The sequence below is a fragment of the Monosiga brevicollis genome, genomic scaffold (genome assembly GCF_000002865.3).
Source record: "Monosiga brevicollis MX1 MONBRscaffold_6 genomic scaffold, whole genome shotgun sequence".
NCBI lineage: Eukaryota > Choanoflagellata > Craspedida > Salpingoecidae > Monosiga > Monosiga brevicollis.
In genome coordinates, this window is record NW_001865043.1 from 730,299 (window position 1) to 744,034 (window position 13,736).

Below are 13,736 nucleotides of genomic sequence, written 5' to 3' on the forward strand. Positions count from 1 at the left end.
CATACATGCATTTGGATGCATGTGTGCATTTGATACATTTGACGAGAAAAAGTGATACAGTGAGGCTGGGGTCCGACCCAGGGGGGGTGCCGGGCGGAGCGCCAGGGCGAGGATTAGGCATTTGCGCAGGTAAGCCCACGATGTATGGAGGGGCTGGCCCGCCGAGCTTTGGAGCAGATGTCAGCGCATCAGACAACATGACTGCGCGCCAACGCTGCCCGGCTCTGCTGCACCCTTTGTGCGAGTGTGGAGCGCCAAACGAGCGCCCAGCACCATGGGGCTGGCGCTTGCTCGCGATTACCGCTCACCCTGGGCTTGCTAGCAGAGAAAACTCGTGTTGGGGGCGTGGTTTAGAGAAGCGAGAGAGAGAGAGAGAGAGTGGGGGAGGGGGACAAGAAGGAGGGGTGGATACCAAGGGAGTCGCTCCCTTCGCTTGGTTGAGGGACCCCCGCGCACGAACCACACGTCCTGAAACGATGATGGTAGGCGCACAAAAAAGCCGGTATCTTCAAGTCTTGGCGTTGTTGCTGTTCCAGCGCCACACGACATGGCCCACATTTGAGTGGGTTGCCCGCCCTCGGCCGGCTCCCCTTTCCCTTGCACGATGCAGAAAGGTGCAATGTGGTTTCAAGTCCAGCAGCAGAATAGCCCCTGCTTTTGGCGCATCGCCAATTTCGCCCTGGTGTGGCCGATGGCGACCGCTCGAATCAGCTCGTAGCCAGTCGTCCCATCCCATGTGGGGATCCTTACCATTGAGCACGCAGCGTACTATCTGCACTCGACACAATCGTGCGCTTCGTACGACCCAAGAAGACCAAGAAGGCCAAGTACGACCTCTAAACGGCTCATGAGATTGCTTGTGTCTAAGCAACACCCGCCCGACCTTGACACTCTTTTGATGTTCATGGCCAATCCCTGGGGTATCGCTTTCGCATCGGCTGCCCATCATGGATAAGCCTCAGAAGGGTATTGACGCTAGCTGTGGCCCCAGCATGAAGCGGGGTGGGGCAGAACCAACAAAAGAGTATGCATGGTGAATGAAGGAGCTGGATATCCCTGCAGCCAGGGATCGTCGTCACGCGCAAAACCCGCTTGAGGTGGGTTGGTGGTATCTTGCACAAGCACGCTTCAGGGGGGGGGCGGGGGGGGAGCGGGCGTTTGGTGAAGCCACTAGATCTTGGGTGTGCGACGCGTGCGTAAGAGACGGCAGTTTTCTGTCCTTTCCCTTTCCCGCTCCCTGTCCCTCTCTCTTGCCCTTGCGGGTTTCTCACAACGACTCATTCAGCCCTTTGTCCCTTATCGTCATCAACCAGCTCCTTGCTGGTGCGTCCGCAAGCGCAAGACACTCGAGCGAGCTGAGCAAGGACATTGATTGCCTTTGCACCGCCGCTTGTGCGCTACCATTCCATTGAACTAGCCAGCTCGACCCACACGCCTCGTGCACTCGCTGCGACAACAAAGGGTGTGGCAGCTCGTTGCCCCCTTCTGCCCCTCCTGCCGTTGGCCTCCCACCTGGGCTGCCTGCAGCCAGCCCAAGCTAGGGCCTCGCTACTTGTCGGGCCTATCCCAGCAGCACCCTCGCAAAGTTGGCCATCTTCTCCACGGCTCAGGCCAGAGCCCGATTACCACCGCAACAGACTTTTTTTTTGGGGGGGGGGTTCTATCGTCGCATCCACATCCCCACCAACGCTGTCCTGTGGCTACCGTCAAGGAGTGCCCTTGTGAGTCATCGACCCCTTCATTCGCAATGGCTGTGCCTGCAGCGACCATCGTCCAACCTACTTCTTCTTGTTCCTCCACCAAGCTCCCCATTTACGGTGACCGCGGGCAGACGGCCACCCCCGAGAAGAAACACTACTCGGAGAATCAGCTCACCTCACACCAAGTCAATCAAATTCTCCAGTCGTGTGAACACGAGTTCCGCGACCTGGATGCATATTCCTCCCTGGTCCACCTTTGCACTGCTTCCACCACCGCCGCTGCCGCCATTGCTGCTCATCCTGTTGATACTTCAGCCCTGACCGACACCCCCCGCTCTGCGTCACTGACTCAGTCATCCTCATCAGGCCCCATCATGCGGACCATGCAAGGCCTGGAGCTGCCTCGAGCCACTGCCGGTGCGACTACGGCTGCTCATCTTGCCGTTGAACCCAAGGCTTTGAGCACCAACGCCAGCAATAGCACCAATGCCCTCCCTTCCCTCGCGCAATCCCGTGAACCCTTGGCTGTCAGCCACGCCACCACGTCCACCACAACCAACGCTTTCCTGACACTAAACCCCGCGTGCGGCGCCGCCGACAATGCTTCCACTCCCTCCGCGTCAAACACCACCTCTGCGCTTGGTCAAGTCAGCCTTGGCCCCACCCAACTGCCCTCAGCCCCGGGCACATTGTCAAGCATGACTCCTACGCAGCTACAAGCGCGCACCTCCGAACCTGAATTGGCCGGCTTGTTGGCCTCGGGTCAGACGGACGCCTTGCTAGAGCAGGCCGCTCCCGACTTTAGCGCCCTCTGCCAGTGGATGGACATTCATCTCTCGCCGCGCCGCTCCGCCAGTGAGGCCGAAAGCACCGGGGCCGACTCCCCGTCCAAGCGCCATAAGAACCACCCCTCTACAACGCTCGACTTTTCGACTGGGTCTCGTCTATCACTCACGGAGCGCAGCCCGTCGCCTACCAGACCCTGGTCGGCTTTTTATGCCCAGAACTCAGAGCAGAATCAGACCCTGGTGACGCAGTCTCAGCCACGACACCAAGACCACCAGCGGCAAGCATACCCAGGATCCACGCAAGGCCCAGTTGTCCAGCTTCATGGCAGCCCACATCGTCCATCACCCGTGCCTCCACCCGTCTTTGCCCCCCCTGTCGACATGAGTCCTGCTCGAGGCAATCGTTCAACAAGCTTGGGCGGCAACAACAGCCCTCAAATCGTACACTCGCGCGAGTACGTTGCCTCTTCCCCCCGCTCCCCCGCTCGGTCCCGTCCTCTTGCTTGAACAGGTTGATTATCACTCACTAAATTCCTGGCATGTCTTTTGCATAGGTTGGCACCGTCCCAGCTGCAGCATCTTCCCACAAGCCAGCCGTGGTCAGCACCAGCCCGCGTGCACATGCACCATAGCAGTCCCATGCTGCTGCATGACGGGTCCATGACGCCAGAGCGCCACGTCCCTCGCTGCTTGTCATCCGTGGAATTGGAGCCCTTCCACCCGGCCAGCTCCCTTTCCTCGGCCTATGGCCACGCCTCACCCGTGCAGCCTGGCAGCCACCCTGACATGATTGACATTCTCATCATGGCCGACCAGCAAACCTGTCGCGTGACTTTTATGACCAACGATAACAACGACGCAGTCGACCGTGCCATCGCCGTGGCGGTTGGCCGACGCCCTGGTGCGTACATTTTGTCGTGCGGTTCTGGCTGACATGCCTCCATCAGATGCCGTGCTCCAGCGAGACCTTGCTGTTCATACTCGTTGCCTAAAGCGGCCGGTCCTATGCTCATCGTTACTTTTGTGCGTATGGTGTGTGCGTGCGTATAATTGTGCGCGTTTAGGAACTTTTGGCCTGCGTGACGACCAGGGTTCTGTTGCCATTTCTGCGCCCGTACTGCAATTTCGCGGCGGCCCCTTTGAACTGATCGATTTCGAGGGTGATGGTGTGTCTCCTGTTCCTGTTGTGCAATCTCTCGTCGTTGGTGGCAGAGAGTGTGCTTGAAGTCGCTGCCAATCTCACGTCGCATGTGCTTGCCCTCCCTGTCTCTCGCTCCTGTCGGCCTGTTTGTTTTGCAGGACGCTCGCTGTCCAGGCTTGGCTCGCCCCATACCCCACTGCGCCATCGCCTGACCGCTTCCTCAGCAGAGGGATTGCGGGCTCCACGCATGGAGGACATGTTGGGCTCACCAATGTCCACGCGCTTGTCCAGCGAGCTGTCTTCGTTGGGCTCGGAAGGCGGGTCCCACATTCAGATTGTGCCGCCAACCGCGGCCCGCCTTGCCGCTCTCAACAGCGAAAACGCGGCGCTGCACATACCGGCAAGCGTGTCCAGCTTTGCAGCCACGCCAGTAGATGCAGCGGTAGCGACATCCCGTAGCAATGACGCTCTTTCCAAAGAAGAGGCCAAGGGCATCATTCATGCTGTCGACGCTCGTCTCGAGCAGCTGGGCCTGTGCAGTCAGCGTCAAAAGACTTGTTTCCTGACACTGATTGGTACGTGCACAAGCTTTTGCACTTTGCGTGCCCTCCCTCGGTCAACCAACAGTGGCCTGCCAGTGCTGGCTCTCCTCTGTCACCATTCATGTTGCACTGAACGAACGAACGAACGAACGAACGACCAAACGACTAGGTGTCAAGATCTCGCAGCAGCATTATAGCACCATCATCAAATGCTTCAAGCGTGACGCTTGGACCGGCGGAATTCGGGCTAGCTTTTCTTTGCGCAAAATGCGAGTGTGCGTGTTGGACATGAGCGACGTACGTGTCGGGCAACATGGGTCTGCTTGCGTTACGCGATGTGATTCGAGAGCTCATTTTTGTTTCTCTTGGTTCTTTTGGCTACCTTTGGTGCCTGGTGGGCTGCTTCGGGTATGCTGATAGGAGGAGTGGATGTCCATGAAGCGCTATCTGCCTCAGGTGCATGCTGAGCTTCAACGTCGCCGCGAGTTTAAGCGCCAGATGCGCGAGCAACAGCGAGCAGCGGTATGTCATCTCACCCGGAGGCAGATCACGCTTTGATTGTTGCCATATCGATCTTACGCGCATGCCTTTTGCCAGCTCGCGCAGGAGGAGGTTGCTCTGGCAGCCAATCAAGAGCTCATGGCTGCAGACTTCTCCGATTGAGTATTCTGTGATCATGCGAATGTTTTGACTATCGCAAACTTGTACCTTTTCTTTTTCTTTTGCTGAACAGTCTCTCCAGCCCACTTGTGCGCAAGAACTATTTTAAGCCTGTGGGTACTGGGATATTTGATCTATACACAGCTGCTACGTGCGGCCTACTTGTCGAACGCCCTGGTCGTGCCTGTGTGATGGCCTCATTTCTATCTATTCCCCCATTCGTCTACCTTGTTTTTATCCTGCTTGTTCGTCGTTGTTTCTTTTCGTTTGTTTGTGTGATCAACCACTGTGTGGGCGGGGCAGCACACGAGGGTGCTGCCCGGCGCTTAGTTTTCAGACGCATCGGTGCGCGCTTGGTTGCATAGCCCTTGAGCGGCATGCAACATGGACGCAGCTAGTGTGACTCCTTCGACCAGCTTAGACCCTCTGTGTTTCTTCTTCGTTCTTGTGTGCTTGTGTGCTTTTCCTCTTTCTTTCTAGTGTCATGTTTGTCAAAGCCTCTCTTAGGTTGAACAGCCGATGGCAAACAGACAATGTGCCCTCTCACGCCAACCCCGTGCTTGCCCCCGCCATCCCTACTCCCCAATTGATACATCCGCCTCACGCCTCCTTCCAAACTTCCCCCGAGTCAAAGAACGAGGAGTCAAATTAAATTTACATCGATGTTAAAAAAAATAGACTGACAAGTGGTAGCATATCCATTTGATCAACCAGTCGTTGTGTAGTGCAAGCAAGCTCTTCCTCTTTGTGCTTGTCGCCGTTTCCTCTCTCTCTCTGTGTGTGTCTCTCTCTGTCGCTTGGTGAGTGACCAGGCGGCGGAAGAGGGAGGGCGCTTCTCCTTCGGGGGCGCAGGGTTTGACCAGCGTGTGTGGAACGTCTGGAGACGTGATCTGCCTGGTTCTGGTGGATGTGACACTGCACATTTGTAGTTGTAGAGGCTGAGCACAGGTGCGCGATTTGTGAAAGGTGGAATGCAGCGCCAGGCGCGCCAGGCGCGTCAGGCTCGCCATGTCGGCGAGATGAAGCGTTCAGCCAACGGGCGCAACACCGGCGGCGCTTGGCCTGCCAAGCGTGTCTTGACGGCCGATACCATTGACATCCAGCTGCTGAACCAGCTATTGGCGCAACCACGCTCTAGCTGGGATATCAGGCTGCCACAGCCCCTGAGTGCGCAGCAACAGGGAGACCAAGCGCAGCAAGGCTGGCAGGTGGATCAGGCCCAGCATCAGCTTGCCCCTGCTCATCCAATCCCAATGGCGCCGCCAGTCCATGCCCGTCATTCCCCACAGCATCGTGCCTCGCTTGCGGCACCGCCTTCTGCACAGCCCAAGGCAGCCGCCAACTCTCGCTCCTCCACTTCAACACCTGCTCGCGCAACACCCAGCGCCGCAGCCGCGGCCACCCCCCATGGTGGGCGCGGCTCCAATTCATCCGTCAAGTCGCGGCGCAAGAGCGACGTGGGTACCATACTGCGCCCCCCAACTCCTCCCAAGGATCCAGACAGTGGAGAACATGTCAATCCCAAAGATCATCTCCAATGTCTTGAAACCGCGCTCGCCACCCTGGACAAGGTCATCGCCGAGAGGGAGCTGGTGGACGATGATTCCCTCAACGTGGTTTATTTCGCCGGTGAACCAGGACCACCCTCCTGCCGCAAGGCCTGGACCGTGGAATATGGGCCAGAAGACAAAGACAAGCTCCGTGTTGGACCCTCCATCCGAGCCGTCCCTCGGGCTACATCCAAAAAGGCGGCGCGAGATGTCCTTGACGAGCTCTGCCGATGGGGTCTTCACACCTCCGAAGCCACAAGCATGGTGGTGGAAGGGTTCGCCGACTTGCTGCACATATCCAAGGACAAGTTTACTGCTGAGAACTTGGCTCGGATTGACCCGAACGCCAACGTTGACACGTATACACATTCTTTCAACGCCAACGCCCCTGAAGCCAATCTCGAGAATGGCCAGACATCCTGGCGCTTCACCAGTGGTCCAGTCACGCCCATGCCGCTCAAGGAGTATGCTCGCTACCAGCGAACATTCCGTCCAAAACCTGACGCTGATGGCACCGTGGTTAGTGTTTGCCCAGCCTTCACTTGCAGTTGAGATTTGCGTTCTTCTAGCTCACCGCGTTTAAACCCTCGGCTTAGGAGGTCAAGTTTGCGACAAACCTCGATCTGCAGGGTGGATTGATGTGGGATAACCTGCTGAATGAGCTCCACCAACGCCTTCCCGAGTCCTTGCTCTGGGACGGTCCCGAATCATTGCTGTCCATGTTGGACCATCCCGTGCCGGGTCTCTCAAGTATGTTGGTTGACACAAAACGCTCGCCCTTGTAGTTTCCGCTCCTGCTGCTGTGAAAGCCTTTGGCCCTCATAGCTTTTCTCATGCAATTTTCCGCGGCCATCATCGCCTGCCAGCTGTGCAATGCCTTTTCTCGGTAGAGGGCTGTCGCAAGCCGGGACACCAGGAAAACAATTGCTTGGCCGTTGTCAACCTGAACCTTGGTCCGTCAGCCTGCACGTGGTGGGTGGTAGATGGGCATCACGAGCCTGAAATTCAGCGAATGTGCCAGCAGCGAAAGCTGGAGGCGTGGTGGCCCGACGTGGACGAGCTTTTGGCTGCAGGCATCTCTGTACAGCGTTTTGAGCAGCCACCAGGTGCCCTCGTGCTCACCAACCCAGCCTGCATAACGTGGACGCAAAGCTCGGGGCGCAGTCACGCCGTGACCTGGAACCTGGCCATTCCAACAGCCCACCAGCTGCGCCAGGCTTGGGAGGCCTACGACCGCCACAGCAAACAAAATTCTCTGTCCATCGTCCCCATGAAGCAGCTGTTGTTCACAATGACCTCGACGTATGCCAAATTCGCACCGGGCCTCCAGCAAGCCTTGCAAGATTGCTGGCGGGAAGCGCTCAACGACGAGGTGGAGGTTTGCCGACAAGGCGTGCGTGGCCGAGCGTTGCGCTGCCAGTTTTTTAGTGTGCCCACTGAGCAGGCTGCACTTCACTGCGTCTCATGCAATGCGGAACTTTTCAACTTTCTGTTCCTCAAGCCTTACCACGACCGACATCGCACCCTTTGCTGGCGCTGTCGCAACAAGGCAGCACGCCGTGGTGCGCACGGTGATCATTGGCTACGTCTGGTGTACTTTCGCCATGACCCAGAGGTCTTCAACGAAAGGATCAAGGCGTGGTAAACAGCTGACAAAGCTCCACCCAGTTTCTCAACCAAAAGCTCATCGCTTCGTGTTGACGGCTGTCACTCTTGGACCCTATCCCATCCTCGTCGACCCGCCATGTCCCTGCGCTTACCGTTGACCTTCTGTCAGCACTGAGAGAATAACTTGTCGCGTTTTGATCAAGTAAGCGGCGCTGGACAGAGACGACGCTCTGGCTGGCACCGAGCCAACAGACGCTTCTCTCTGCCATGCTTTGCCATTGCGCATACTGCGTGGCGAGTTGGCGGGACACATTTTTCACGCATCCTGGTTCAACTTTTGTTCTTCATCAATTTGAATTCTGTCATAAACTGTCTTCGTTCAGCGTCACCACGCAGTCGACGCGCGCGCAAAAAAAAAAGCAAAAAGCACAAACAACATGCTGGCTGCGCTTTTCAAGAATTTGTCATCCTCGGTGTGACGGGCTTTGTTCACATCGCCTGTGTGGCATAAAACTCAACCTGAGGTTCAAGATCCGTAGCCGAATCATTCGAAGCGTCTAGTAGTGTCTCCCCGGGCTGCATGCCTGCTGGTTCGACAGGCTCTGGCAATGCCTCACCCATGTGTGCCTGGTGCAGATTGCCATGTGTCTGTGGGTGCGCATCGGCCGGTGAAGCGGGCTGGGAATCAGGCCGTAATGATGCGGCTTGCATTAGGGGAGGTGAGGCTGCAGGGCTTAGACGCGGCCGCTTGGGGTGAGGGCTCATGCTGGGCGGCGGTGAGTCGGGCAGCAGCACAGGCCGTCGAGGGGACGGCGTCGAGCCAGAGTTGGTGTTGGGAATATAGGGTGGGGAGTGCATGGGTTGTGCTGGGCATGATCGAAACATGTCCGGGGAGCGCACGGCAACGGGTGCGGTGGCGGCGCGTCGATAGGAGCGCTTGGCTGGATTGACCACTTCGGGCGACGAAGGTGGTGTGGGAGAGCTTGCTAGGGACGCCGTGGCTGAGTTGGCTCGGTTGGATGGTGGTCGAAGCACGCGTACGGGCGCGCTTGGCGGGAGACCCAGCCAAGCTGCCGCTGCAAGATGAGTGTGTTGATGAAAGGTGGAACTTGCGGCGTTGTTTGAATGCCTGGCGCTGGGTTCAAAGGTGTTTAAAGCAGCCAAGAGCTGGATTGCCATGGGTCGCAAAGAGGAGTGAGACTCAAGTGATCCACGCGGGCAACTAGTCCACCAAGCATGCGCTCAAACCTGAGGGATTAAGGGTTCAGGGAGGCAGGTATCTGCCAACTCGAGGAAGGCATGTACGGCCAGAATGCAGTCAGATCGTTGTATCATCTCCACGCTATGCACAAACGGCAGTGGAGGTGAAAGACGTGAGGAATGCGCACCGCCTCGTGCGATGCAGGTGTCAGCTGGGTAGCTGACCGATTGTTGGAGTCAAAGACCACAGGACGTAGCTCATGACGGACGGTGAGGTTTCGTTCGTGCAGCTCTTGCCAGGCCAAAGGTGCTCCCGGCTCTAAGGGTCGGGCACAATCAAAGTGCGTGTGCGTGTGCGTGTGCGTGTCAAAGCGACTGGATTCAAAGGCTTGCTCTGCGCGCACCTGGGTCGGCCCGAGGGAAGAGCCGGTTGAGGAGAGCTAGTCGAGTCAGACGAGCTGGAGTGTCTTGGAGTTGGGTCAAAAAGTCCTATCGTTCAGGCAGGAGGTGGGTTGTGAGCTAGTTGTGAACGGCTGTGATGGCGGTAAGACACGGGCGACGTCCTTGCACACAACGACGAAATGAGATTGAGGAAGTGAAACAGCGCTAGCTAGGCCTCTGGAGAAAGAGCGGCGCTGAGAACCTACACAGGAGCGCAAGGTAATGCTCGCTTTGATCAAAGCCACGTCCAGAGGCGAGAGCCGGGCCTCGGTTCCCGAGTGAGGTTTCATGGCAGGAGGCCCCTCGATCAAATCATGGTCCATGCCGTGAGCGCGTTCGGTTTCATCTGGCGTGCGACTGTGATACCATTCGATCAGGCCTCTGAAGTACCACGCAGGGCCCGACAAGTTGGGGATGAGTCTAATCATGGAACGTGCAGAGCATGTCTCGATGCTAGACCCACCGATGACACTGAAGCAGGAGACGATGGCATAGATCCAAGGACACGGTTGAATCCTGAACCATGTCACGGAGAGTTGTAATCCAGAGCCGCAGGCTCAGCAAAGGTTCAGCCAAGTCAGCCGGCTCCTCTTTCGACTTGGTCTGAAGCATGCCTACACGCGCGCATGTGGTCGACCCATGAGCTGGGTTGTCGTTACGTTACACCCATCTATCTTCCCATGAGAATGGCGTTAGCTCCAATGCTACCTCCCGACCCCAACTCTACCAAGACCAAAGGCCTCCTACCAACAAAGACATGCCGGAGATCGGCGGCCAGCGCCCAGGAGAGGATGTGCTGCCGTAAGCGGCGGTGCACCAACGTCTCCATCCTGTAACGGCTCGCTTCTCTCCTTAGCACATAAGTAAAATACTTCATAGACCTTTGTAAGAAGAAGACGAGTAAGAAGAAGAAGAAGAATTGGCAGTAAACGTTGATACAAATACACATCGCATATAAGTAAATGCAGATAAAATGAAAGAAAAAGTAGAAGAACACGTAGAAAACGCTGACACATGTCTTCCACACACACTCTCGCGCACATTTTTTTGTTGTTGAACACAAACAGAGAGAGAGAGAGACTGACACACACACACACACGCCGCTCTCTCTGTGTGTGTGGGTGTGAACGTGAGCTGTTTGAATGCTATCGCTGCTGCTGCTGCTGTCGCTGCTGCTGTCTGGTGTCTGGGGTTGGAAGCGAGCTCGGGTGGTGTAGGGCTTTGGTCAACTGGAGGGGGTTTGTGAGACCTTTGGACGGTTGACCCTCCCTGCTTGTGCCGCACCACCCGCGCGGGCGACAACCCTTTTGTCAAGTTTCTTTCTTTGTGCTGTTTGGAGACGTTTGGTGTTTCTCTGGGTGTGTGTGTGTGTGTGCGCGCGCGCTCACGCCCGGGCCTGCGACGCTTGTTAGTGTCAGGCACCAGAACGCACCCCACTTGATTTCAGGTCGCGCAGCGTTTTGGTTTTTGAAAGCGCCTGGCTTTCTGCATGGGTATTCGCCTTGCAGCGTCTCGTGCCTTGGTCAAATTTTGCTTGTCAGGCCCGGCTTTTCCGGTGGACTCGACTCTCCGCATCCCAAATCACCGACCACCGGCGTCATGAAGTTTGGCCGTGACATTGTCCAGCACTCTGTGCCCGAGTGGGAGCCCGGCTATGTCAATTACAAGCATCTGAAGAAACGGCTCAAGGCTGTTCGACAAAAATACCCGCTGCATGAGATTAACCTTCATCCGGGCCTCCTGGCCTCGCGCGAGATGCAGCAAGCCCGTCTCATTGTGGATGCCATGAGACCATCCGCCTTTGGTAACGAAGCATCAGAGGTAACCGGTCTTCGCTATTCCTTCTTGGAACGCGAGCGCCTCCGCAAAGTTCGCGACTCCAAGGAAGAGCACGCCTTTCTTGTGGCCCTGGAGAAGGAGTTGTCCAAGGTCAACCGCTTCTTCAGCCAGCGCTGGGAAGAAATGCAACGTCAGCGCGAAAGCCTGGACCTTCAGCTTCTGGCTTTTTACGTGACTCACGCCCCACCCGGACAGGTGGAACAAGTCATCATGCTCCTACAACAACGTCTGGGCCGCGAAAGCGTACTCACGTCACATCAGCTCATGACTGGGGACACCGTGCGTAATCTTCAAGGCTCAGCCCAATTGCGCCGCCGCTTTCGTCGCCGCATCTCAGCCAGCGACCAAGAGTCTGAGCTGCAGTCTGACACGGCCCGTTTGAAAGAAGCCTTCAAAGAGTTTTATCGACTCTTGGACATGTTGACGTCCTACCAGCACCTGAACCGCATGGCCTTTGAGAAGGCTCTGAAGAAGCACGACAAATACACTGGTCTCTACCTACGCCAACAATACATGGCCAAGGTCTGTCTGTCAGCCCTTCACCCCGTTCCCTCGTGCCCCTACCCTTTCGTGCCTTGGTTTTAATCTCTGTCTCTCCGTCCATCTCTCCGCCCGTCTCTCTCCGCTCTCTTGTGATTAAACCCATGCAGGTGGAGAAGGCCAAGTTTTGGACCACCAACATTGAGTCTTTGATGAAACGCGTGGAGCAAGAATACACCGAGTGCCTGGCCGAGGGCGACCGTCATCAAGCCATGAAGCAGTTGCGCGTGCCACACGACACGTTTTATCCTTTTGACTGGACCATGTTCCGCCTCGGTTCCTGGGCCATGTTTTTCTTCTGCAGCTGCCTTGTAATCCTCATCGCTGCCCTCCGAGCGCGGCAAGGCTTTTATCCGGCTCCCGAGGCCCACTTTACCATGTTCCGTGGCCAGCTCTACCCCACCATCATGACCGCGCTCATCGCCGTCAATATTTATGTGTGGAAGAAAGTGCGCATCAATTACCTGCTTATTTTTGGCCTGGACCACCGCGACTACACCAACCATATACAGCTGATGGAACAAGCTGGCTTCCTAGCGTCTGTGTGGTCCGTCGGCGTCCTCCTTTATCTCTTTTCCAAGCCTGCTCCAACCATCCCTAGCCCCTACCTACCCATCACACTGCTCGCTATTCTCCTGGTCTTGATGATGGCTCCGCTCGGAACAACCAGCCGCCGTGCCAATAAATGGGCCGCACGTACCATTGGTCGCATGGTGGCTGCGCCCTTCTTCGCGGTGCGGTTTGAAGACTTCTGGCTGGCGGATCAGCTCAACAGCGTGGTCATTTTCCTGTTGGATCTACAATATACCTTTTGCTACGTCACCTACGGGCAGTTTCGTGACAGCGGCAACGCAACCTGCCGCTCCAATCGTGGTGTTCTGCGCCCCATTCTTGCCGCACTACCCGCCTGGATTCGTTTCGCGCAGTGCATCCGTCGTTACCGCGACACCAAAAAGGCTCACCATCTCACCAACGCCGGCAAGTACTTCTCCTCCATGTTTGTGACGGTCATGAGCTCGTGGACGAGTGCGCAGCGCGAGCACGGCGGTGAAGTGGGCACCGACGACTACGTCACCGCTCTTTTCAGCGTGTGGATGGTGGCCGCCGTTGTGTCCACCTGCTATAGCCTCTACTGGGACTTGACCCATGATTGGGGTCTCTTCCCCAAGGATCCTCACCCCAAATACCGCTTCCTGCGCAAGCGCCTTCTCTACGATCCCAAATTATATTACATTGCCATTGCCCTCGATACAGTGCTTCGCTTTCTCTGGACGCTCAGCGTCAGCGTTGGCTTTTTCGGAAGCTTTTTTTCCGATGGCCTCGTTGCCATTCTTGCTCTGAGTGAAATGTTTCGCCGCTTCATGTGGAACTTTTTCCGGCTGGAAAACGAGCACCTGTACAACTGCGGCGAGTTTCGCGTCACGCGCGTGGTTGACCTTCCCTTTTCTTACGACGACGACGACGATGATGACGTTCACGTCGAGTCAGTGTCAATGCCAGAATCCGACCACGAAGATGGGTCAGACATTGTCGTTTTGGACATTGTCCCGGATTTACCTTCCTTGGAGCGCTCAACGCTCAGTTGAGATCTTCTCTATGCTTCACGTCAACAAGGAGCTCGAGTCTGTGCTGTGGTCACCTACCTCGCCTTTGGCGGCTTTTTCGCCAATAGCGTGCTTTCTGACTGGCCCTGTCTTAGCCTCCCATTTTGTGAATAATTGCCCTTG

General features: G+C 56.6%; 3 protein-coding genes across 3 annotated transcripts; 2 read left to right on the plus strand and 1 right to left on the minus strand.

The window, feature by feature from the left end:
• Nucleotides 1-1,747: 1,747 nt before the first annotated feature.
• On the plus strand, nt 1,748-8,355 carry MONBRDRAFT_31866 (uncharacterized protein; the record flags this gene model as incomplete). Its single annotated transcript, XM_001744460.1, has 10 exons — nt 1,748-2,943; nt 3,043-3,389; nt 3,553-3,654; nt 3,788-4,204; nt 4,257-4,468; nt 4,592-4,693; nt 5,767-6,900; nt 6,978-7,131; nt 7,248-7,334; nt 7,365-8,355. The coding sequence occupies 10 exons, from the start codon at nt 1,748-1,750 to the stop codon at nt 8,024-8,026; spliced, it is 4,413 nt and encodes a 1,470-aa protein (XP_001744512.1). The 3' UTR covers nt 8,027-8,355.
• Nucleotides 8,356-8,478: 123 nt separating this feature from the next.
• Nucleotides 8,479-10,459, minus strand: MONBRDRAFT_7091 (uncharacterized protein; the record flags this gene model as incomplete). Its single annotated transcript, XM_001744659.1, has 2 exons — nt 8,479-9,065; nt 10,378-10,459. 2 exons carry the CDS (start codon nt 10,457-10,459, stop codon nt 8,479-8,481), a joined length of 669 nt encoding a protein of 222 aa, XP_001744711.1.
• Nucleotides 10,460-12,740: 2,281 nt separating this feature from the next.
• On the plus strand, nt 12,741-13,427 carry MONBRDRAFT_2215 (uncharacterized protein; the record flags this gene model as incomplete). Its single annotated transcript, XM_001744461.1, has 1 exon — nt 12,741-13,427. A coding segment is annotated over one exon (687 nt), but the record flags the coding sequence as incomplete, so codon positions are not given.
• Nucleotides 13,428-13,736: the final 309 nt, after the last annotated feature.